This window comes from Hakea prostrata, chromosome 5, assembly GCF_041222555.1.
Source record: "Hakea prostrata isolate BN-2017 chromosome 5, UWA_Hpros_2, whole genome shotgun sequence".
Lineage (NCBI taxonomy): Eukaryota > Viridiplantae > Streptophyta > Magnoliopsida > Proteales > Proteaceae > Hakea > Hakea prostrata.
Genome location: NC_142604.1, coordinates 24,702,464 through 24,727,251, shown reverse-complemented (window position 1 = coordinate 24,727,251; position 24,788 = coordinate 24,702,464). Strand labels below are relative to the sequence as shown.

The 24,788-nt window shown below is 38.3% G+C and overlaps 1 protein-coding gene and 1 non-coding gene across 2 annotated transcripts; one reads left to right on the top strand and one right to left on the bottom strand.

The window, feature by feature from the left end:
- Nucleotides 1-742: 742 nt before the first annotated feature.
- On the top strand, nucleotides 743-1,562 carry LOC149015737 (uncharacterized). The gene is made up of 2 exons (XM_089156584.1): nucleotides 743-1,399; nucleotides 1,509-1,562. Exons 1-2 carry the CDS (start codon nucleotides 743-745, stop codon nucleotides 1,560-1,562), a joined length of 711 nt encoding a protein of 236 aa, XP_089012710.1.
- Nucleotides 1,563-18,806: 17,244 nt separating this feature from the next.
- On the bottom strand, nucleotides 18,807-18,913 carry LOC149015736 (small nucleolar RNA R71). Its single transcript, XR_016173777.1, has one exon. It is a non-coding gene; the product is annotated as a small nucleolar RNA R71 (small nucleolar RNA).
- Between the last annotated feature and the right edge of the window lie 5,875 nt (nucleotides 18,914-24,788).

Here is a 24,788-nt window from a genome sequence, read left to right as displayed (position 1 = left end):
TCATGAGAGCACCTCTCCACCCAACTTCATCATGCCGACGTTTACTCCCTATGAAGGTAAGTCTAATCCTCGTGAACATATTAGTTATTTTAAGTCTGTCATGGTTGTGATTGGCCAAGAGGATGAGTTATTATGCCGAACCTTCCTGGCTTCTCTCAAAGGCCCAACAATAAAGTGGTTTTCTAGCTTAAAGCCAAGATCTATCTGAAACTTCCGAGAACTTGGAAGAAAGTTCATTGCTCGGTTTCGAAGTTGTATTAGGAGTAAGAAGACAGCAGATAGCCTTTTTGCCATTAGAAAAAAGCCGAATGAGTCTGTTCGTGACTATCTCCTAAGATTTGATAAAGTGGCAATTGAAGTTGAATTGGATGATACGGTGGCATACAATGCATTATGGAGTGGAATAACTCAACGACGCTTGCTAGAAGTGTTACTTCAAGATAAACCCAAGACTTACGGAGCCCTTCTCAAGAAATGTCAAAAGCAAGCGACGGTTGCAGAAGTTATTGAAGCTTGCTAAGAGTCCACAAAAGGAGTGAAGGAGAAGAAGAATTATGGAGAAAAAGGTCAAAACTCAAACGCTTGGGGAAAAGATGACAAAAAAGGAAGTTGGAAAGAAAGACTCGCCAATGAGGACTTTACACCTCTCAATACTAAGAGGTTAGAAATCCTATTGCAAATTCGAGATAAAGACCTTTTGAAGTGGCCGGGTAAGCTTAGAGCCCGACCCGAAGATAGGAATATGACTAAGTATTGTTGCTTTCACAAGGACTATGGCCACCATACGGATGAGTGTAGAAATCTCACGGTTGAGATCGAGAAACTCATCCAAGGAGGTCATCTTGAAAAATATCTTCAAAGGAAGCGACAAGATCGAGAGAAGTCTCCACCAAGAGCAACCAAAAGATCCAGATCCAAAAGTCCTGAGCGGGCATATAAGCATCCCGAGAAGAAGCCAGACCACTGGGAAGACTCTCCTATCTATATTGTTTTGGGAAATCCGACCGAGGAATCCATTAAGAAGGCTAAACAAAAAGCGTGGTTCGTGGGATCGATGCAGTTGCCAAGAAAACGAAGAAATGACTTATGTCCAGATCCAAGAACCTTCATGGATGAAGATCTCAAGGGCATAACTTCTCCTCATGATGATGCTATAGTTATCAAAGTGAAATTGGCGAATTGTGAAGTTCACCTAGTCCTTGTGGACACGGGGTCCTCTGCCGACTTATTATCCTACAAAGCATTTAAGAAGTTAAAATTTGAAGATGAGATGATGACTCCATGTGGGACTCATCTATATGGATTCGCCGGGTCATCTGCCATATACGAAGGTACCATTCAGTTGGATTTAAGAATCAGGGAATCCCCTCGGGATGCTGTCATCCAATCAACCTTCATGGTAGTTTGGGACCTCTCAGCATACAATGTCTTGCTTGGAAGGCCAACTCTTAATGCCTTGGGGGCTGTGGTTTCTCCAATGCATATGAAGTTGATGTTTCCAACAACAGCAAGAGTCGGGGAGTGCTCTTCTGATCAGCGACTTTCAAGACAGTGCTATCTGAGTTATCTCAAGAAAGTAAGAAGATCCGAGAGATCGGGCAATACAATGAGTATAGAAGTTCGAGATGATCGGGATGAAGAAGCTATGCAAAGAGCCGAACCTATTGAGAAGCTTGAGCGAATTCAACTTCATCCGGATTTTCCTGAGAGAGGAACCATGATCGGTTCAGAACAGTCTTCAGACTTCAAGGAAGAACTGACCGAATTTCTCTAAAACAATCTTGATGTATTCAAATGGTTGACCGAAGACATGCCAGGAATTGATCGAAGAATTGCATAACATAGTTTGTGGATTAGAGAAGATGCAATTCCAATGATCCAAAAAAGGCAAAATTTTTCGCTCGAGAAACATGCCGCCATCAGGACGGAAGTGGAGAAGCTAGAGCAATTGGGTTTCATCAAGCTGATAGAATGCCCAACTTGGTTAGCAAAAGTTGTAATGGTGAAGAAATCCAACGGCAAATGGAGAATGTGTATGGATTACACAGACTTGAATAAAGCATGCCCAAAGGTTTGCTATCCACTTCCTTGGATCGACTTGTTGATCAATGCCACAGCGGGACATGAAATATTGAGCTTCATGGACGCTTACTCTGGATACAATCAGATTATGATGAATCCCAAGGACAAGAGGCACACGGCCTTCATGACAGATCGAGAAAGCTACTTCTACAAAGTAATGCCCTTCGGGTTGAAGAACGTCGGGGCAACCTACCAAAGAGTGGTAAATAAGGTCTTCAAAGACCGGATTGGAAGGAATATGGAAGTATGCGTTGATGATATGTTCATCAAAAGTATAGTCCGAGGAAGTCATTTGGAAGATCTTGAAGAAGTCTTTGATACGTTGAGAACATATCAGATGAAATTAAATCCAAAGAAGTGTGCGTTTGGTGTTTCTTTCGGGAAATTCCTTGGATTTATGGTATCTCAAAGGGGAATTGAGGCAAACCCAAAAAAAATCAAAGCCTTGATTGAGATGGAATCACCAAAGACGGTTCGTGATATTCAATGCCTAACTGGAAGAGTAGCCGCATTAAACAGATTCATTTCAAGATCGGGTGAAAAATGTTTGCCCTTCTTCAAGGCTCTCAAGGACCTCGGAAGGCTAAGGACACGTTATGGACCGAAGAGTGTCAGCAAGCATTCGAGAAGTTGAAGGAGAAGCTCGGGTCACCGCCCCTCTTAGCTCGACCTTCACCTGCAGAACAACTATTCACGTACTTAGCCATTTCATCAGCTGCAGTAAGCGCGGTATTAGTAAAGGAAGAAGGTACTTCACAAAACCCCATCTATTTCATAAGTCATGTTCTTGTGGATGCCCAGATGCGATATCTGGATGTGGACAAACAAGCCTTAGCTCTTGTAACCGCGTCTCGTAAACTCAGGGCATATTTCCAAGCACATCCAATTGTAGTATTGACCAACTTCCCATTGAAGAAGATCCTACAGAAACTGGACTTAGTGGAAAGGATGGTAACATGGGCTATTGAGTTAATCGAATACCAAATCGAGTTTAGAACTCATCCAGCTATCAAAGGGCAAGTATTAGCTGATTTTGTTCTTGAGAGTAACATATCCACTTCGGGAGAAGAAGACCAACTCGGTCGGGAAATATGGATTTTGTATGTTGACGGCTCGAGCACTCTTTGGGGAGTGGAGCAGCATTAGCCCAGACGGGTTCACAATCCATTATGCTCTAAGATTTAACTTCAGAGCCTCCAACAATGAGGCTTAGTATGAAGCCCTTCTAGCAGGTCTAAGACTTGCCCGAGCCTTACGAGTTCGAGAATTAGAAGTCCGAAGTGACTCTCAATTGACCGTGAATCAAGTTCATGGTGTGTACGAGGCGAAAGAAACAAGAATGGCAAATTACTTGGCCAAAATTGATGGATGTTGCCATTATTTCGATCAACTCGAAATAAAACAAATCCCAAGAAAGGAAAATGAAGTAGCAGATGAGTTATCCAAGCTAGCTTTATCCAAATATTCAACCTTAGGCTCAGCCGTCTATATTGAGCAATTAGAGATTCCTAGTATTCGAGAGGTCAAGGTGATGGATATTGAAGACAAACCTAGTTGGATGGATCCAATTATTACATATTTGAAGAATGATATTCTTCCTGAAGACATCAAGGAAGCTAAGGCAATTAAGAATCAAGCATTGAAGTTCACCATCCAAGAAGAGCAACTTTATAAAAGATCAGTCACATAACCTCGTCTAAAATGTGTTGCCCTTCTCGAGCTCAATATGCCTTAGCCGAAGTACACGAAGGAATATGCGGAGCGCATATGAGGGGTCAGGCATTGGCCCATAAAATAATACGCCAAGGGCTTTATTGGCCGACTATTAGAAGGACGCCGTGGATTATGTCAAAAAATGCAAGCAATGTCAACTTCATGCATCTATTCCGAGAACTCCGGCTGTCCCACTTACATTTGTCTCCATGTGGGGGATGGATCTGGTGGGAAAGCTCCCAAGGGCCACCAATAATAGGGAATATTTGGTTGTCACAATCAATTATTTCACTAAGTGGGTGGAAGCCGAACCTCTCTCGACCATTATGGAGAAGCAAATGCAGAAGTTCTTTCAAGATAGGATCATCTACAGATTCTGAGTTCCAAAGATCCTTGTGACCGATAACGGAAAACAATTTGTTGGAGCAGGTTTCAATTTTGTGAAAGATACCATATTGAGCATTGAACGTCATCCGTGGCATATCCGCAGAGCAATGGGTAGGTCGAAATAACCAATCGAACGCTCTTGGACGGAATAAAGAAACGTATGGAGACAAGTCGGGCCAAGTGGGTAGAAGAACTACCTAGCGTCCTTTGGTCATATCGTGCTACAGCCTGAACTCCTATGGGAGAAACTCCTTTTTGGTTGGCTTACGGCACCGAGGCACTTGTCCCAGTCGAAGTATTAGCAGGGTCGAAGAGGTACACAGACTTCGATGAAGAAGCAAACGAAGAAGGCTTAAAGAGTAACTTAGATCTTATTGATGAAGTACGAAGCATGTCTGAATATCGAAATCAAACATATCAAAATCGAGTAGCAGGATACTTCAATACTCGGGTGAAGAATAGAAGACATCATCCGAGTGACTTAGTTCTTCGCAAAGTTGTGGCATCCGACCCAAGAAACCAAGGGAAGCTCTCACCAACATGGGAGGGGCCGTATGTCGTCAAAAAAGAAACAAAGCTGGGGACCTACAAGCTAAAAAATTTAGCCACAGGCGAGACGATAGACCGAACTTGGAATTCTATGAATCTCCGAAAATTCTATCAGTAGAATTAGTCAAGTTATGTATCATTTGCGAGCAAGTCGAACGACCATTTGATTTTCAATAAAATCTACGTCTCCATTTTTTATATCCTTTTTCCCATGAAGAAGGTTATAGTGAAGAATTCACAAGTGCTTCCCCAAAGAAAGAGGAACCCAGGAGAGTTCTTGACTTATAACAAATTCAAGAACCCGAGAGTGTTCTTAAAAATTAAGAAGAGCCCAAGAGAGTTCTTGACTAATAACAAATTCAAGAACCCGAGAGCGTCCTTCAAAGTAAGAAGAGCCCAAGAGAGTTCTTGACTTATAAAAAGTTCAAGAACCCAAGAGCATCCTTCAAAGTAAGAAGAGCCCAAGAGATTTCTTGACTTATAAAAAGTTCAAGAACCCGAGAGCGCCCATCAAAGTAAGAAGAGCCCAAGAGAGTTCTTGACTTAACAAAAGTTCAAGAACCCAAGAGAGCTCTTCACATCAAGAACCCAAGAGAGTTCTTGACTTATAACAAATTCAAAGAACCCGAGAGTGCCCTTCAAAGTAAGAAGAGCCCAAGAGAGTTTTTGAATTATAACAAGTTCAAGAACCCGAGAGCGTTCTTAAAAAAGAGGAGAGCCCCAAGAGAGATTCAATATTTTTCAAAGGGTAAATTTCTCTATGGCATTATGCTCAGGGAGTCAGTCGGGTAGACACTCGATCGGGAGAAATCTCAGAGTTTTCTTCTGAAACAAAGACCCAAAGAAGGTTTTCAAAGCATAGATTTCTCTAAGGCATTACGCTTGGGAAGTCACTCGGGTAGCGCCTTGGGAGAAATCTCAGAGTTTTCTCCAAAAAAGAAGACCCAAGAAGATCTTATCAGAAGATAAAATTCTCTAAGGCATAACGCTCGGGAAGTCACTCAGGTAGCCTCTCGGGAGAAATCTCAGAGTTTTCTTTAGAAAAGAAAATCAAAGAAGATTTTTCTGAAACTAGATTAAACTAAGGCATTATGCTAGGGGCGTCACTCAAGGTAAAATCCGAAAGATACTTAGGGTCACGTTCGGGAGACACTCGGGAGAAAGAAAAGCATAACACCTCAGTAGTAAGCAAGCAATCACAAAGTTGAAAGGTAACAACGCCATCAATTTAAACTTCAAAATATATGGCCATGATGACCAATATTACAGAAACAAGTTGTAGAAACAAGATGCGGGGAAATAAAAACAAGTTTTTATTTCACATTAGAAAGCTAATTCTCGGGAGGGTCTTGCTCTTTAGGAAGGCGTAGGGTTGGCTCAGTTTCAAACTCGTCTTTAGGAGTTTCCTTAACCACAGAAGTCTCCCTTTCAGAACTATCTATAGAACCCTCTTCTTCATATTCATCAACATAGAGGAGGGTGTCGGGAGGGCTAAACGGTTCCTTGCACTGAACCCCCTCGGGCAAAGCTTTCTCAAGCTTCTCATATACCCTCCCGTCCAGCATCCCAGATAACTCCTTGGGGCGAGGAAGATCAACTTGTTGAAGAACAGCAGTGAAAGCATCGTTAAGACCCAGACGATAGGAAGTGATAGAAAGGTCAGTTTGAAGTTTCTTGAATTGAGTAGTGCCAAAGTAGGAAGTGATAATCTCCTTTTGGACGAGGTTAGGAACTTTGTCAGCACTAACGGGAAGCTTCCCAGCATGCACTTCGAACGAAGCTGGGAGAACAAGGGACTCCATATCCTCTTTCCCGCGTGCAAACTCCTCCTTCTCCTTAAGAGACTCCTCCTTCTCCTTAAGAGCCTCCTCCAGGTCTTTTTTGGCTCGAGAAAGCTCTTCTTCAAGAACTGAGTTTCTTTCTGATATCTCTCTTAGTCTCAGGCTCTTCTCTTCATCCTGCTTATTTTAAGACTCGACCTTCTTCCTCATACCGGAAAGCTCAACATTGACTTGACTATGGACCTTCTCAACTTCTTGAAGTTGATCAACGAGATGCTCAAAACGAATCATACATCCTCCCATGTAATGTGCTCCCCCCGAGAAGTACCTGAAGCAAGTTTGGAATATCAAGTTACAAAATTTACATCAAAAGCTACATAGCCGAATAACGGAAGAAGGAATTACCTATAAGCATTCGCATAAAACTTGTCATTAGGAAGAGTTCTCAGATTCTGACGATCTGACGGGACCATCCCTTCAAGAAGCCAAGATCGGGCAGCATTGGGATCCCCAAGAACAGTGTCATTGGAAGTCAGGTCCCATTCGGGAACGAAGACGGGAGAGGCCCTGGCAAACTCCTCAGCAGTGTCCTCAGGAGCCCGAGGCCTCTTTGTAGGTTTGCCCAAACGGCTAGAAGGGGACACTTAAGGGACGCCAACCTCGGGAGGACCCCCTGCGAGACTAGCAGTAGCACTTCTCTTGGAACTTTTATTCAAGTATCCAGAAGGGTTTGCCGAGCTAGGAGCGCTTAGAGCCTGAACAACGGGACCAACCTCTTTGGTAGCAGTCTTCTTGGCTGGCTTACAGGCGAATGCTTCTTTGGTGCAACCACCGGCAGCAGCCCGAAGAGCATTGATATCCAATTTGCTGGCCACTACAACAACAAACAAAGAAGATTAGAAGAAACAAAATAAAAGAATAAAAAAAATGTAAGAACTTCAAAGAAAAAGGGGCTCACCTGGAGAGAGACCCCACAACTGTAAGATAGATGGATACTCAGAAGAGTACCCATGAAGTGCGGCTGAATCCCCCTCAACCCGGGTAATCCTCTCTAAGGCCGCTCCCTCGGCGGCGGACAACTCAATGGGCTTATTGGGTTCTTCAAGTTCCAGATTGGGTTCTTCAAGTTCCAGATTATAATCATATAATCATTAGCTCCATCCAATGTGGGACTAAACACATATGGTAATCTAAATCACCTAATATACATCCAGAAGAGTCCTATAGAGTAAGAACAAACAAGAGTCCTAAAAACAAAACTAGGGAGATAGAGTTTTAATGATTTTGAAACTTATCTATATAGTATATTATATTATATTATTATTTTCTTTTAAAAACAAAATCCAACATTTAATATGTTTAGGATAGGGAAACAACCACAAATAAAAGAAGAGATTATGCTTGAGGAGTCTTTGGATTTTCCTAATGATTTGATTACCAACTTTGAGATTGATTTTGATTCTGAATTTCAAGAATGTATGGATATGTTGGATAATGATAGTGAAACTTTCTTTTCTGAAGTCTCACACACCTTTAGAGCCTATTAATCCCCTATCCATCTCCATTCCCAAGCCCTCAATAATTGAATCTTCCAAACTAGAATTGAAAGAGTTGCCTTTTAATTTAAAGTATGTTTTCTTGGGACAAGATAATCCTCTTTCTGTCATTGTTGTCTCTAATTTAACTTCTGACAAAGCAGAAGAGTTGATTACACTATTGAATGATAATAAAAAAGCATTGAGTTGGTCTATCACTAATGTCAAAGGTATAAGTTCTTCCATTGAACAACATCATATTTATCTTATGAAGGATGCAAAACCTTCTAGAGAACCTCAACGTATGACGAGAATTTTCTTTAACATTGTGAATGTTTTTCTTGAGATTTTTAAAGATGACTTTTCTATTCATGGTTTTTCTTATTTGGAGTGCCTTCCCCATCATACATTGATATTGAAGATAAGACTAAAGCTTCACATGATAAGCACATCTTGATTGAAAAGTATACCCCTCATTTGTCTTCCTTGTTTAGCATGCATGCATTGAGGACATTGCATTACTTAAGTGTAGGGGGTATAGTTTCTTTGTAGATTTTAACTTTGACTTTTGGTTAGTGAACATACTCTTTCAATTGCTATGATGTGTGAAATGAGAGTGATTTTGGTACCCATCGTGAACACATAAAAACCCTATTCTTGTATGTATGTTGAGATGAGACTTACTTTAGAAAAAGAAAAGGCCCTTAACTTAAGGCATTTGACCATCTATGAGTTTTGTGGGTCCTTGTTTCTTTGTCTAGGAGTTGAGATCAAGTTCTTCTATGGCATGACAAAAGTTTCAAATTAAAAAAAAAAAAAAAAAAAAAAAAAAAAAAAAAAAGAGAGAAGAAGAAGAAGAAGAAGAACTAGATAGGGCACTCCGACTCAGGAATCGTGGTGACTTGATCGAAACTCTTAGGAATGAGATTATTGAAAAGAACTCTTGCATCACTGTCTATGTGGGCATATGCAAAGCAAAGCTACAAAGTAACTTGGGTTTCTGGTGTTTGCTCCATCATGTTATTCAAGCCAACCGTAGTGGAGTAAAGCAGAGTTCATACTCAAAAGAAAAGAGATAGATAAATAAAAGTGTCATTAATGCCTTGGTAAAATTGTTTGGTAAAAAATACTTCAAAACGTCAGTCCTTGGTCCCCTTACTTTATGAGTGGTTTTGCTTAAAGGAGAGGTGTACTTGAAAGATATAAGGTGAGCCTTTGATTGAGATATATGCTTTGTCTCAAGAATCAATATGGGGTAATAAAGTTCAAGTGTGGGGGATCTTAAATCAATGGTGAGAAAAATTGTCATAGCTATTGATCATGTATGAGTACTTACCAATTGTTAAAGTTGGAATTTGCAATGTTTTATTTTGAGCTGAATTGGAATTTTGGATGTATATTCACTGCAAACATCCACGAGACAAAACTCGTCCTCTAGGAGTTACCTAGTGGTTTAAAATCTTGTTGCACATGCTAAGTATAACCGTGATTCCTATGAAAGTGAGTTTGAATTTATTTTGTTGCACTAGTTTCTTAACTGCATTTGTATCTTTCTTTAATTTTTGCTTGAGGACAAGCTTAGTCTAAGTGTGGGGGAATCTGATGAGCACATTTATGTGTGAAATCTTAGGGCATAAAGCATGCATTTTACACACTTTGAGTGGAGCTACCTTGAGTTTTATGTTGTTTTTGCAGATTTTATGAATTTTCAGGACTTGAGCGAATATTTGGAGTTTTGGGTATTAAACATGCGATTTTACACATCAAGAGGTCCGTTCAAATTCTCAAATGCGAAAATGGGCTTGACCTGGAGCATGATGGGCCAGAGATGTGATTATGGGCCGACTCCAAAGTATTTTAAAGATAAAGAAGCAAATTTTGATCTACTGAGATTATAAATTATTAATCAAATCTTTCAGAGATATTATTGAGAGAGTCCTAATGGAGAAAAAGAGTCCTTGCATATCTTAATATCTTATTTCCTATTTGGGACTTGGTCAAAGAAAGAAGAGGAGAAAAAATAATTATATTCAAAAAGAAAAAGAGGAAAAATCCCGTTTTTGAATGTCTCTGTCCAGTTTCGATCAAGCCCTTCATCGAACGGTCATCCAGTGTCCAATCAAGCTGATTTTTGGAGGAGAGCTTTACGACTTCTTAATCCTAAAATCCAACGGTGTAATTATGTATTTGATAGCTCTAAGTCCTTCTGATTGGTACGCCAAAATCCTAATTGGTTGAATCAGATAAGAACTTTGAGTTTTATTCAAATTCAGCCGTGCCTCATATCCCATGTAAATTCTATGAAAGGAGAGCATACTCCATCAAGGGAGAACATGTTTTTTAGAGCTTAGTAGAAGCACTCTTTCTTCTCTCTTCAGTTTATTTAGGTTTTCTCTAGTTTTCTTTGCTTGCATTTGTGAGAATTAAAATTTTAAACTGAATGTTTAGGTTTAATTTTTCTATGTAATGCAATTCAAATTCAAGTTTCAAGCTTTAAGATTCATTTTTCTCTGGGTCTAGCAATTGCAGATCTAGATCAAGATCATTCTAGATCTAGATCTAGTTGTTAGGGTTGGTTGAGATTCGAATAGTTTGTTCAATTCTCAAGTAAGTAACCTTCTTCAATAATCTTCTCTCCTCCCTCCATTTCTGCTTCTATCTACCCCTCCATATTTTTAATTTAGGATTTACTTTTGATAAACCAGAGTTTGAGTGAGAGACAAACTCTTTAGTTTAAAGTTTGAATTATATTTCACTAGGTTACTTAAGAGTTGGTATCTGTTTAAGTTTGTTTCCCTGTATATCTCAACTTCCTATTCATGTAATTGATTACACTATAAATACAATACTCAAGCTAGTGTAAAGTCTTGAGCATTCAAAACTAAATATCAGAATTCTTTCATGGTATCACAACCACTGATCCTAAAACCCTGCAATTTTTTTTTTTCTTCCCTTTCAAACTTCTCAATGGCAGTAGTTTCCTCATGGAAGCCATAATGGCGTCGTATGAACAAAACTAAACAATCTACTGGAGATGCCAATTATGGTTTCCACGGGCATCCACAACTTCAGCAGCCTCAACAATAGGGCATGCCTCCCCACAAAGAATAGATCCAACCAGCTGCAATGCAGCCTCAGATCATTATAAATCAATGTTATCCATGTCAGCCGCAATCTGAGCCCAATTCTCAAGTTCTGCATAGTAATCAATCACAAAACCAGTATGAGCCACCTGGTTTAATTCTTCTTCTCGTTTATGCAATTTTAATTCTTCTTTTAGTTTAAGCTTTACAATACTGTGACAACCACAACCACAACAGAGCACAATTGGTTTATGCAATAGACTCTACAGCAATCACAACCACAACAAACAATGCAGCCACAACCACTACATACTCTGCAGCCACAAATACAACCAATTTTGCAGCCACAACCACAACTGATTATACAGCCACAACAATAACAGACTCTGCAACCACAACCACAACCGATTCTAAAGCCAAAACCACAACACCACTGGCTACAACAACAACAACCGCAATCTTCTCTACAGCAGCAGCACTACCAACAACAACGTGGGCGTATCACATTTTTAGATTTATTATTATTATTTTTTTAATTTTTACCAAAGGTCTACCTACATCAACTTTTCTCTGGCTACGCTCCAAACTATTGTGGCTACCACCCCATAGTTTGCGGGGGATGATAAACCAGAGTTTGAGTGAGAGACAAAATCTTTAGTTTAAAGTTTGAATTATATTTCACTTGGTTACTTAAGAGTTGGTATTCTGTTTAAGTTTGTTTCCCTGTATATTTCAACTTCCTATTCATGTAATTGATTACACTATAAATACAATACTCAAGCTAATATGAAGTCTTGAGCATTCAAAACCAAATATCAGAATTCTTCCAACTTTCAGCATTTATTTATTGTTCTCCCTTCCCCTGGATCCTTGATCAAAGATGCCTACAGTCGTGCCTCTCTTTGCTTAAGGCTTCCTTTTCCTTTTATTGCTTTGTTATTTACTTTCTGCACTGTTTTTTTTCCTTTAATATCCATTCCCCCGATCGGTGGACTGTAAGCTACGGTAAAGGGTCCACGGTCAAAGTCATTATTATTATACTCCCCTTCCCTCGATCCAGAGCTAACACTCGGATCACTTCCCTTTTCCTTTTATTTTTATTGTTTGCATTTTTTTTCCTGTGTTTTGTTTATGCATTGATTGTGTTTAATTTATTTTTCGTTTCAATTCAATTGCATTAGATGTATGGATTAGGATCGTTTAGTTTAGTTAATTAGTTAACAAAAATTGAATCATTCCACTCTCGCATTACTATTAAGAAGTTGAATTCTAAGTGGCATATCTCCTTGAGATCGACCCGTTAGCTACACGATACCGTGCGCTTGAGGTTACTTTTAAATTTCACAAACGAGTTTTTGTCTCTCTTCAGTTTATTTAGGCTTTCTCTAGTTTTCTCTGCTTGCATTTGTGAGATTTTAATTTCTAGATTGAATGTTTAGGTTTAATTTTTTTTATGTAATGCAATTCAAGTTCAAGTTTCAAGTTTTTAGATTCGTTTTTCTCTGGGTCTAGCAATTGCAGATTTAGATCATTCTAGATCTAGATCCGGTTGTTAGGGTTGGTTGAGATTCGAATCGTTTGTTCAATTCGCAAGTAAGTAACCTTCTTTATTAATCTTCTCTCCTCCCTCCATTCCCGCTTCTACTCCATATTCTTAATTTAGGATTTACTTTTAGCATTTATTTATTGTTCTCCCTTTCCCTGGGTCCTTGATTAGAGATGCCTAGAGTCGTGCCTCTCTCTGGTTAAGGTTTCCATTTTACTTTCTGCAATTTACTTTCTATTATTTACTTTCTACAATTTACTTTCATCATTTATTTATTGTTCTCCTTTCCCCTGGATCCTTGATCAGAGATGCCTACAGTCGTGCCTCTCTTTGGTTAAGGCTTCCTTTTCCTTTTATTGCTTTGTTATTTACTTTCTGCACTATTTTTTTTCTTTAATATCCATTCCCCCGATCGGTGGTGTGAAACCCAGCCCTATCCTAACCCTAACCTTGACTCGGAAACCCGGTTGTTTTTAGGTCTGAAGACCCGGAGTAAAGGAAGAAGCCAGCTATGGGCCATCTCAGTAGAAGACATGGTGTTTGACTCTAAATCCATGGATGTTGATGATGGAGTTCCATACTTGGAGGTCTGTGCAAATTTAGAAAGGAAGCTGCATCCTGCCAAGATGAGATTAGAGGGGTAGGAGGAGTATTGTATTTTATCTTACTTTGTTAGCAGGCCTTACCCCCCCACATATCCCTTTGATATATAAAAAAAAACCCCCGAATAATATTATTCATATCATCCTCCACTTCCCAAATAAATTTTAACACATATAGTTCGACTGATTGGTTGTTGTGAAAAAGTACAACGCAAGTGTACGCTATCGTAACAAGTAATATAATGATAAAAGATCGATCCCTCGAAGACTATAGATTAAGTACCAAATTAATTATACCAATTTTATTTGAACAAATAATAAGAAAGATAATTATTCTAGACTATATTGCAAATTGAAAGTTAAATTGAGATTATTAATTGCTAAAGACCTAGGGGTCAGATTTCACCATAACTAAGCATTCCCACCCTTTTCTCCCTCTTTATAATTTGAGAAATATTTTCCTGATTGATAGTCGAGATTCCCTTTCCTATCTATTAGTCTCTCTCGAGTACTAATAGAAATTCCCTCAATTGCTAACCCACTATATTTCTATGTGGGTTACAACAACTGAGAAATCATTAAATTCTGTGGATTCCCATGTAACAACTACACAAACCATGTAAGTATATATCTATCCTACATGTAATTCATGGCTTTTACTCCAATGAACTAAACACATAAATCCCCTCTCAGTTCATTATGATTAACAAATCAGTTGATTAGTGGCCAATTAATCAAAAGCATGAAGAATAGAAGTAAAAACTCAATCAAGGGAAACAATATTCAAAATTATATTGATGAAGTCAAGAGTGGGAATTCAAAGATAGGCTACATCTGATCCCTAGAAAAACTAAATTAGTTCATACTAGAAACTAAAAACATTACAGAGGAGTTCAAGAACATTGAAAGAAGATCAAGAAAAACTTATTCCCAAGATTCAGATCTCCCAAGCAAACCAACGTCTCCTGGTTCGATCTCTCCGCTCCTCCAAAGCTCCAAAAACGTCCTCCTTCAGTTCCTTGGCTTTGCTATCCTTTTATAGATTAATTAAACAAAGAGTTTGAATCAAACTCAGAGTTCTTATCTGACTTAACCAAGGAGTGTTTTGATGTATAAATCGGACTAACTTAGAGATCTCCAATGCATAATCCCACCGTTGGATTTGAAGACCAAGATGTTGTGAAGCTCTCCTCCAAAAATCAGCTCGATCGGACACCATATGACCATCCGATGAATATCTTGATCAAAACTGGACAGAGACACTCAAAATCGGGATTCTTCTATCCTTCTTATTTGAATTGGATTCTTCTTCCTCTTTTCCCTTCTTTGATCAAATCCTAAATAGGAAATAAAACGTAGAAGCATGCAAGGACTCATTCTCTTTATGTTTTTGACTTGAAGTAGGACTCTTGCAATAATACCCAGATTTGATTGATAATTTCCTACATGTAAAAGTAATAAATCTTTATTAGAATTTGTTAGGAAATATATAAAATCACCAAAATTATAGAAATTAAAGGAAATGTGCAACATATTCATTTTCATATCATATTAGGGTAAATTGATATAAAACAATTGTAAATACATGGAAATATAGTTAATTAATCATATAAAATAATATGCATGAAATCAACTTATCATTGGTCAACTAGGTCAGTAGACCAATCAATCAACCAATGGTGTGTTAAATTCGAGAAACTCCAATTTTAGGATTTTTCACTCTCTATTTAGACACACTTCGTGTTTCTTAGTATCCTCTGCCTCCAAAACACTTTGAGAACGTGGGAAGACTCGTTTGAAACTCTTTTCAGTGATTTCGAAGATCCCTCTACCAGATCTGAAGTCTCTCATCTACGATCTGCCAGTCTAAGGTTAGTATCTCTTCTATAATATAAATTATTCTTTCTTCGATCTTGTTCTTGACTGAGATTGGGAAGATGATGCTGCATTCTTGCAACCATCTCTTCCGTAATCTGATTCTTTTCTTTAGGGTTTATGATCAGCATAGAGATCTCAACCCTAACTCTTGTCAGATTCGTTTGAAACCCTAGTTCTTCTCATGGATCTGATTTCGTAACCATTTAAATCTAATTTTCATGGTGTACTTGAATCTAATTCTGATTTCCTTTTTCTTGGATGAGATCTTAATCATCCTTTGCCTTTGCTGTGATTTCCATAGTGTATTTTCATCGAATTCGAGTCCTTTCTCCCAATTGGGGAAAGCCATGATTTTAATTGAAGGTAATGTTTTTGATCACTATTAGTGCCCGATCTTTATTCCCTTAGTGTTAGAATACTATCATATAGTTTTCCTCCAAGTTTCGTGAAGTTCCGAACCTTGCAGATTGAGTTTTGGGTCAGAATTCTCGTACTTGCTTCATACTAACTCTGTTGGTCGATTGATTGGTCGACTGAGTCAGTAGACCAATCAATCGACCAATGAAGGCAGTAGCTTCATTTTCGCTCAGTTTGATTCGTTTGCTCTCTGATCTTTTAGGCATCTTTCCTAATGTTGTATCTATGATTGTTAGGGGTTTATTTGCTAAGTTTGGAGTCTCTCTCTTTGATCTTTGGATTATCTTCAGCGATAATCGAGGTAAGGACAGTTATTTCATGATAACATAGATCGCGTACTCTTTAGTTTCTAATTTAAGAAACTCTGAGTTTAACTACTGTTCTTGCATTTTATATTTCTGATGTACTACTGTAAGTACAATAGCACTTCACTTGTTTATTCTTTTTCATTATTTAAGTCTATATGAAATGCTTATTACTATATATTATTTAATGATTAGATTATGCTGTTTCATTCTCTTTGTATGATGAGTTGTTGATTATGAATGTCATGATTGATCTGAGAATGTGCTTGATTAAGTTTGGTTTGGGATTGGGAGGTGTCCTTTTGACACTTCTGTCCTTGAACATTATCGGAAATAGTATGGGATGTTTCCGGGGTTGCCCATTGACGCTTTCCCGAATCATTGATTGTCATACCTAGGGTTGTCTAGCAGTGTTTGGCTAGGATGTCCCCGTTATATCAGACCCGAATCGGAAGGGTATTGAGACCGAATGACCCGTGGCAGCAATGGGGATTCACGGGCACTCAAGACCGGTAACTAACCCGTGAGAGGATGGGAATCACATTGTGGGGGCCATTTATTAGAGGGTTGCATATGGATAGACTTGGGCTAATGGGCCCTCAAGACCGGTAACCAACCCGTGAGGGGACATGAGAGCTTCCCGTTTACCATATGTGGATAACCAATAGGGTTGATGAGTTTGTAGTCAGGGACTATTAGGACTCTAGTGGAAAGGATACCGGAAAGGATCGCCAGGGGCGAGGAAAGGACGTATCTGAACCTGAGTTGATGTAACTGAGTAGATGACTTGCATTGGGCTAGGTTTAACCCTGACATGCACCAGTACTTAGACCAATGGTTATGTGAGAGAGAGGTGATTTAACCCCCAGCCATGGAATATCCCGAGGGATGCCGGACCCATTACCAACTGATGATGTGTGGTTTGAGACCTATCCAAAGAAGTATGGTGCTATGACTTAAAGCATGTCTGCCAATAGAGACCAACATACATAGAGTTTAGATGCATACATACGTTATCTATTTCATATTGCATTGCATCTTGTTATGATCTGTTGTATGTTATTTATGTTGTTATGAGTTAACTTGCCTTGCTGAGTTCATTCGAACTCACTCCTTTTTGTACAATCTTTTTGGTTAGATAATTCCACAGGTATTGACTACTATGAAGGATAGTACGATGAAGCGCAAACTGATGAAGCGTACTTCACGCAAAGTACTGGAAACTATGAAGATCACACTGATGATCCCTCAAGCAATCAAGTTGCGTACTACGATTAGGCATAACATAGAGTTGGAACATCTATGTTGGATTGATGAAGTCCACTATTTTGAAGATGTTATCTATAGGATTGAAAACTCGTAGTTCTGTTGACTTTCTTTCCTCGTTTTCCTTTAAACTCAGTTGTAATTCTTTTTAGACTTACGTACTACATTTCCACTGTAACTGTGGAGTGAGTTTCCGCCTCACTCTACTTCTTTTTTATGTGATTACATCTGGTATCATTTCCGCACTCTGATTATACTGATATTCATTTCCTGATTTGATATTTTGTTTATAATATCATACTTGATTTTATCTGTTCATGATTATGTTATTGCATATGTGAGAGGATGATTTCCTCGATACTTAATCTTCGGGGCTGTGGATCACACACCTGGGTATGCCAGTTAGGGTACCGGCTGGGGGGATGTGACAGGTGGACTGTAAGCTACGACAAAGGGTCCACGGTCAAAGTCATTATTGTTATACTCTCCTTCCCTTGATCCAGAGCTGACACTCGGATCACTTCCCTTTTCCTTTTATTTTTATTGTTCGCATTTTTTTCCTGTCTTTTATTTATGCATTGATTGTATTTAATTTATTTTTCATTTCAATTCGATTGCATTAGATGTGTAGATTAGGATCGTTTAGTTTAGTTAATTAGTTAACAAAAATTGAATCATTCCACTCTCGCATTACTATTAAGAAGTTGAATTCTAAGTGGCATATCTCCTTGAGATCGACCCGTTAGCTACACAATACCGTGCGTTTGTGGTTACTTTTAAATTTCACAAACAAGTTTTTGGCGCCGTTGCCGGGGAGGTATTAGTCCATTTTAATTTTCTCATTCTTAGGAAAATCGAAGTGTTTAAATTTAAAAATAATAATAATAATTTCAAAGATATTACTCTTAACTTGAGTAGAAACAAAAACGTATAGTAGTCCCCACTCTATTGCAGAATCCCTAGGATTCGATTGTAGGTGGCTCCGAAAACTATATGGATTCCCTTGTTGTCAAACCTATACACGCTCAGCTATACAGCAACCTTACGGCTTTGGAATCATTGTTTCCATCTTTGTGGTGGGAAATTCACTACTTTCCCTTTTGTTTTTGTTATTTTGTTTTCTTCTTTAGGTACTTTATTATAAAAGAAATAAAAATAATGGAAAAAAAAAACCTACTCATTCTTTTATAAGAGCCTTTAACTGCATTAGGTGGTTAGTACATGTGTGTCTGAACTGATTCCACAAATAGAATTGTCCGAGTGTCTACCTTGACCATGGAAGACCTACCTCAACCTCCTCCACCTAAGAGTCTTAGAGATAGATTTTATCTAACCAGATCTGCACAACCCTCCTGTATACGTTTACCTGATGTAAGGGGTAATAATTTTAAGCTTAAATCTCACTATCTGTCTATGTTACCCCAATTTCATGGGTTACCTGATCAAGATGCATATTTGTTCCTTAGGGAGTTTGAGGAGGTTTGTGTCCTTATGAAGGTACAACAACTTAGTGATGATGCCGTAAGACTACGGTTTATTACCTTTGCATTAAAGGACCAAGCCAAAAAGTGGCTTTATAGCGTACCTAGGGATAGCATTACCACATGGGAACAATTTCCTGTCATATTCTTGAAGAAATTCTTTCCTTTCTTTAAGACGAATAAAATAAGAAATGATATTCTTCAATTTCGACAGAAACCCAATGAGTCCTTTGCTAAGGTAGTGGAGAGGTTCCAAAGCCTTTTCCAAGAATGCCCTCACCATTGTATAGAATTATGGCATTTATGCCAAATAATTTATGAGGGTATTGATTATCAAACAAAGCAACTTTTGGAATCTATGTGCCCCACAGGATTTACATCATTCACTGATGATTCCGAAGCTTGGGAATTTCTTTTAGACCTAGCCGATAGAACTAGAGAATGGGAGTCAACCCAAGAATCTGAAAGGACTAGTAGGGGATATTTTGTTGATAGCCAAGTTCATAAGGAAGCACAAATAGATAGTCTTTTGAAAAAGTTAGAGACTTTGGTAGTTAAAGTTGCACCACCACCACCTAGTCAAGCACATTTTATTGACAAATCTATTGCTATGTGTGCATGGTGTCAGTCTCCTACATATGTAATTAAGGAATGTCCTAGCTATTCTGGAGGCCAACATGAAAATGTCAGTGCGATGTTTCCAAACCCGTACAGTAACACGTACAATCCTGGGTGGAAGAATTATCTTAACTTTTCATGGTCTCAAGAGCAAAACCAAAATGGATTAAGCAATTATTCCACACAAAATCACTTTGGTGCCCCTCAAAAATAAAGTGCCCAATTTTCTCATAATCCAAATGTCCAGTTCCCTCAAGCCCCAAATTTCCAGAATGCCAATTTAGCTAGGCCTGTCAATCCACCTATTGTGCCTCATATGCCTCACATTGCACAAAATCAATCATCACCTGGTTTCAACAGAGGTAACAATCCAGAGTTTTCTCGTCTCTCTTCCTTAGAGAAGAATATAGAAGTACTTTCCAGCACCTTCATGACTTCTATGCATAATATGGAAAAATAAATTTCCACTCTTGCAAGTGCTTAGTCTGAGCGAGAAAAAGTAAAATGCCTAGCCAACCTGAATTAAATCCTAGGATTCAGATTCAACAAAGACCACCAAATCAAGTCAACCAACTTGAATCCTCCCATTCTTTTTTAGCTTCAGTTAATTATGTGTCTGCATTGAGAAGTGGGAAAGGGTATTTAACAGGTGTCACATATTAATGAAAAGAGCGAGATTAGTGACCACTGTGATGAAGAGAATGTTCAAGTATCTCCAAATAAAAGTTTGTCTGAGGAACCCATAGAAGTTGAGGATGAGCCAGTTGCTTTAGCAGTACCTAAGTTTGGTGAACCACTATCAGAAACTATGAGAAAAGAGCAAATTTCAAATGAGAGTCCTTATGTTCCTATGGCTCCTTATCCTAGTTGTCTAGTTAATAAGAAGAAGACTGCAACTATGGAGAAAATTTTTGATGTCTTCAAAAAGATAGAAGTGAATATCCCTCTTTAGGATGCCATATCCCAGATCCCCGCCTATGCAAAAGTGTTGAAAGATTTATGCACTTATAAAAGAATCACTAGCATTCCGAAAAAGGCATTCTTGGTAGGTAACATTAGTTCCATGATTACTCAACCTGTAGCAGCCAAGTATAAGGATCCAGGGAGCCCTACCATAGCTTGTGTCATAGGAAATACACACATTGAACATGATTTACTTGATCTTGGTGCAACTGTGAATCTATTGCATTATCATGTTTATAAGGAATTAGGACTAAGAGAATTGAAAGCAACTAGAACTACTCTTCAGTTGGCAGATAAGTTAATTAAGATTCCCAAAGGGATGGTTGACAATGTTTTACTGAAAGTGGGAGAATTTATTTTCCAGTTGATTTCATGTGCTAGATACTAAACCTTTTTCAATCAAAGATGAAATCCCAATAATTCTAGGAAGACCATTTTTGGCTACTAGTAATGCATTAATCAATTGTCGAAATGGTCTCTTACGGTTGTCTTTTGGAAATCAAACTGTGGAGTTTAATATGTTTAGGATAGGGAAACAAGCACAAATAGAAGAAGAGATCAATATGCTTGAGGAGTCTTTGGATTTTCCTAATGATTTAATTACCAACTTTGAGATTTATTTTGATTCTAAATTTCAAGAATGTATGGATATGTTGGATAATGATAGTGAAACTTTCTTTTCTGAAGTCTTAAATTTTCACACACCTTTGGAGCCTATTGAACCTCTATCCATATCCATCTCCACTCCCAAGCCCTCAATAATTGAACCCCCCCCCCCCCCCAGCTAGAATTGAAAGAGTTGCCTTCTAACTTGAAGTATACTTTATTGGAACAAGATAATACTCTTCCTATCATTGTTGGCTCTGATTTAACTTCTGACAAAGCATAAAAGTTGATCACACCGTTGAATGATAATAGAGAAGCATTGGGTTGATCTATCACAAATATCAAAGGTCTAAGTTTTTCCATTGTACAACATCATATTAATATTATGAATGATGCTAAACCTTTTAAAGAACCTCAACATATGATGAGAATTTTCTCTTACATGGTGAATGTTTTTCTTGAAGTCTTTAGGGATGACTTTTCTATTCATGGTTTTTCTTATTTGGAGTGCCTTCTCTATCATACATTGCTATTGAAGATAACACAAAAGCTTCCCATGATATACACATCTTGACTGAAAGGTATACCCCTCTTTTGCCTTGCCCTTATTCTTCTTTTCATGCATGCATTGAGGACATTGCATTACTTAAGTGTAGGGGGGTGTAGCTTCTTTGTAGATTTCAACTTTGACTTTTGGTTAGTGTACGTACTCTTTCAATTGCTATGATGTGTGAAATGAGAGTGATTTTGGTACCCATCATGAACACATAAAAACCTTGTTGAGAGGAAGGTAACTTGTATATATGTTGAAATGAGACTTTCCTTAAAAAAATAAAAGGCCCTTAACTTAAGGCGTTGAACCATCTATGAGTTTTGTGGGTCCTTGTTTCTTTGGCTAGGAGTTGAGATCAATTTTGTGTATGGCATAACAAAAAAAAAAGATGAGTAGAAAGTAAAAGTTGAATTCCTTGGAACTAGACAGGGCACTCAGACTCAGGAATCGAGGTGACTTTATTGTAACTCTTAGGAAGGAGATTATTGAAAAGAACTCTCGCATCACTATCTATGTGGGCATATGCAAAGCAAAGCTACAAAGTAACTTGGATTTCTGGTGTTTGCTCCACCATGTTATTCAAGCCAACTGTAGTGGAGTAAAGTAGAGTTCACTACTCAAAAGAAAAGAGAGAAATAAATACAAGTGTCATCAATGCCTTGGTAAAATTGTTTGGTCAAAAATACTTCAAAACCTTAGTCCTTGGTCCCCTTACTTTATGAATGGTTTTGCTTAAAGGAGAGGTGTACTTGAAGATATAAAGTTAGTCTTTGATTGAGATATATGCTAAGTCTCAAGAATCAATATGTGGTAATAAAGTTCAAGTGTGGGGGATCTTAAATCAATGGTGAGAAAAATTGTCATAGCCATTGATCTTGTATGAGTACTTACCAATTGTTAGAGTTGGAATTTGCAATGTTTTATTTTAAGCTGAATTGGAATTTTGGATGTATATTCACTGCAAACATCCACGAGACAAAACACATCCTCTAGGGGTAACCTAGTGGTTTAAAGGCTTGTTACACATGTTAAGTGTAACTATGATTCCTATGAAAGTGAGTAGGAATTATTTTGTTGCATTAGTTTCTTACCTGCATTTGTATTTTTCTTTTATTTTTGCTTGAGGACAAGCTTAGTCGAAGTGTGGGGGAATCTGTTGAACACATTTATGTGTAAAATCTTAGGGCATAAAGCATGTATTTTATATACTTTGAGTGGAGCTACCTTGGGTTTTATGTTGTTTTGCATATTTTATGAATTTTCAGGACTTGAGCAAATATTTGGAGTTTTGGGTATGAATCATGCAATTTTACACATCAAGAGGTCCATTCAAATTCTCAAATGCGAAAATGGGCCTGATTTGGAGCATGATGGGCTAGAGATGTGATTATGGGTCAACTCCGAAATATTGAATAAACAAGCCTTAAGGGAAAAGACATGGTTTGGGACATATCCTTTGGAGATAATCCTTCAAATGTGTCTCTTCGTCTTCTATATAAAAAGAAGAGTTGGTCCCTAATGGCTCTAACAACAACCATTTAGTTTCTTGTTTTCTATCAAAGTGTGTGTGTTTTGTCGATGGTTTGTGAATATTACCTTCAGAAGTTCTTTACGAGTAGTTGCCATTTGGAGTGCATGCTATTGGGACTATGTGTTGTTTTATCTTCGAAGTGAGGATTCCATGGTCAACCCGGGCTGCACTATAAAAGGGCGTTCAAATAACTTAAGGAAAGTATGTTTTCGTACGACTCAACTCATGTGTGTGCGTATACTTGAAGATTCATAATGGCGTTGCGGATCTCTTTTACAACTTCAACATACATGTTATGTGTCACTAATCAAATTAGTTTACTTATTAATTCTATATAGTCGTATACTTGCTGCCCATGTCTTATTTCCAACACCCACCGTACTTGTCTAGCTTCGATTGCAGCCTCATGGATCAATCGATCATATTCTTTGCTCCGACATGGTTCCGACAATGCTTTTGATATTCAGTGCTTAATGTTCAACTACTCAGTTCCCAAACCAGGTAGTCTACATTCACAAAGATAACATGCTTTTGAATCGAAGGAACCATCAACAATAGGAATTGTTAACCTGGTGGTGAAAGTGAGGATAATCCTCGCGAGGTTGATGTTGTAATTGAAAATGAGTAACCAATTGCTATGTTATCCCACTCCAAACCAGAAAACCCTTTATATAATGAGGAAGATAAATTGTAATTGTAAATTGTAATACTACTTTTAAGACACCAATGCAATGCAACAACAATTCAAGTGATTTGGTGAATGATTTTAGGTAATTGAACTAATGTAGTGAGCATATTGAATCGAGAACAAAGTCTGGTTCCTATATCTGTTTGAATAAGGAACATAATGCTATCTCATGCTTTGCCACTATACATTCAGGGGATCCACCTTATCAGTTTTTGGAAACGTGTACCCTTGAATGTGTGGTGAAGAGCATAAATATAACGTATAGTATAATGCTACTCTCAAAGATAGTTTGCTTTTGAAAAATAAAACCTCATTTAAATTCATACAAGGCTGCATGGCTGAATAACACAAATATTAAAGTCGATGAGTGGCGATTGCTTATATATTCTGTCGGTGGACTGATCGATTTTGTGCGATGTTCTTTTAAAAGCCTACCACCTTATTTTTGGACGCCCATGGTCACATGACAAGAAGGCCAAACATTTTTCTTTTGGGAGCACATTCTTTGTAGCATAGTGGACTTTGGACATTCTTTCTATGGAATCCTACTCGCTCTTTTGTGGTAGTTCAATCAAAGGCAGGTAGAAGGATTTCGGCATCAGTGGTGGAGTTGGAAGACATTTTGTGGTAGCTCAATCAAACACTTATAGCACTTTCTTTGAAGGTGCAGGCTTGTGGTGCTCTTGGGTGGGCTTTTTTGCAGTTTAGTTCAGGCTATCATGACCTTTTTTTTTTAGTCAAAGAATTTGCAAGCTGACTATTTAGCTAAAGGAGCTCAAATATATTTTTTAAACAGGCTTTGGAGGTACGTCTCACCTCTTTTCATTGTAAATTACTCCTTTTTATCTTTCAAATGTGTCGATCTGGAGAGCTTATTGTGAGTGGCTTTGACTTTCAACGAAACTTCTCTCAACGAGAGAAGAATACTACCATACCAGTCTTTTAAACGAGGGTATGATGAACTTCTAGATCGGGGTATTGACTTGGTTCAATTGAAGACTGATAATCAGCGTTTGGAGTCGTATGCTGTAGGTAGAGTTAGTGGTCCTACCTCATTGGGTTGTATTGATGATATATCGATTCGCAGAATCATTTTGTTTCTTTTTCCCTATCTTATGTTTCAAGGGAATCTAGTTATGCTGTGATTCCCTGGCCCGGATGGCGTTGTCGGTTACAAGCCCAACTTCTTGGCCCTTTACCTCTC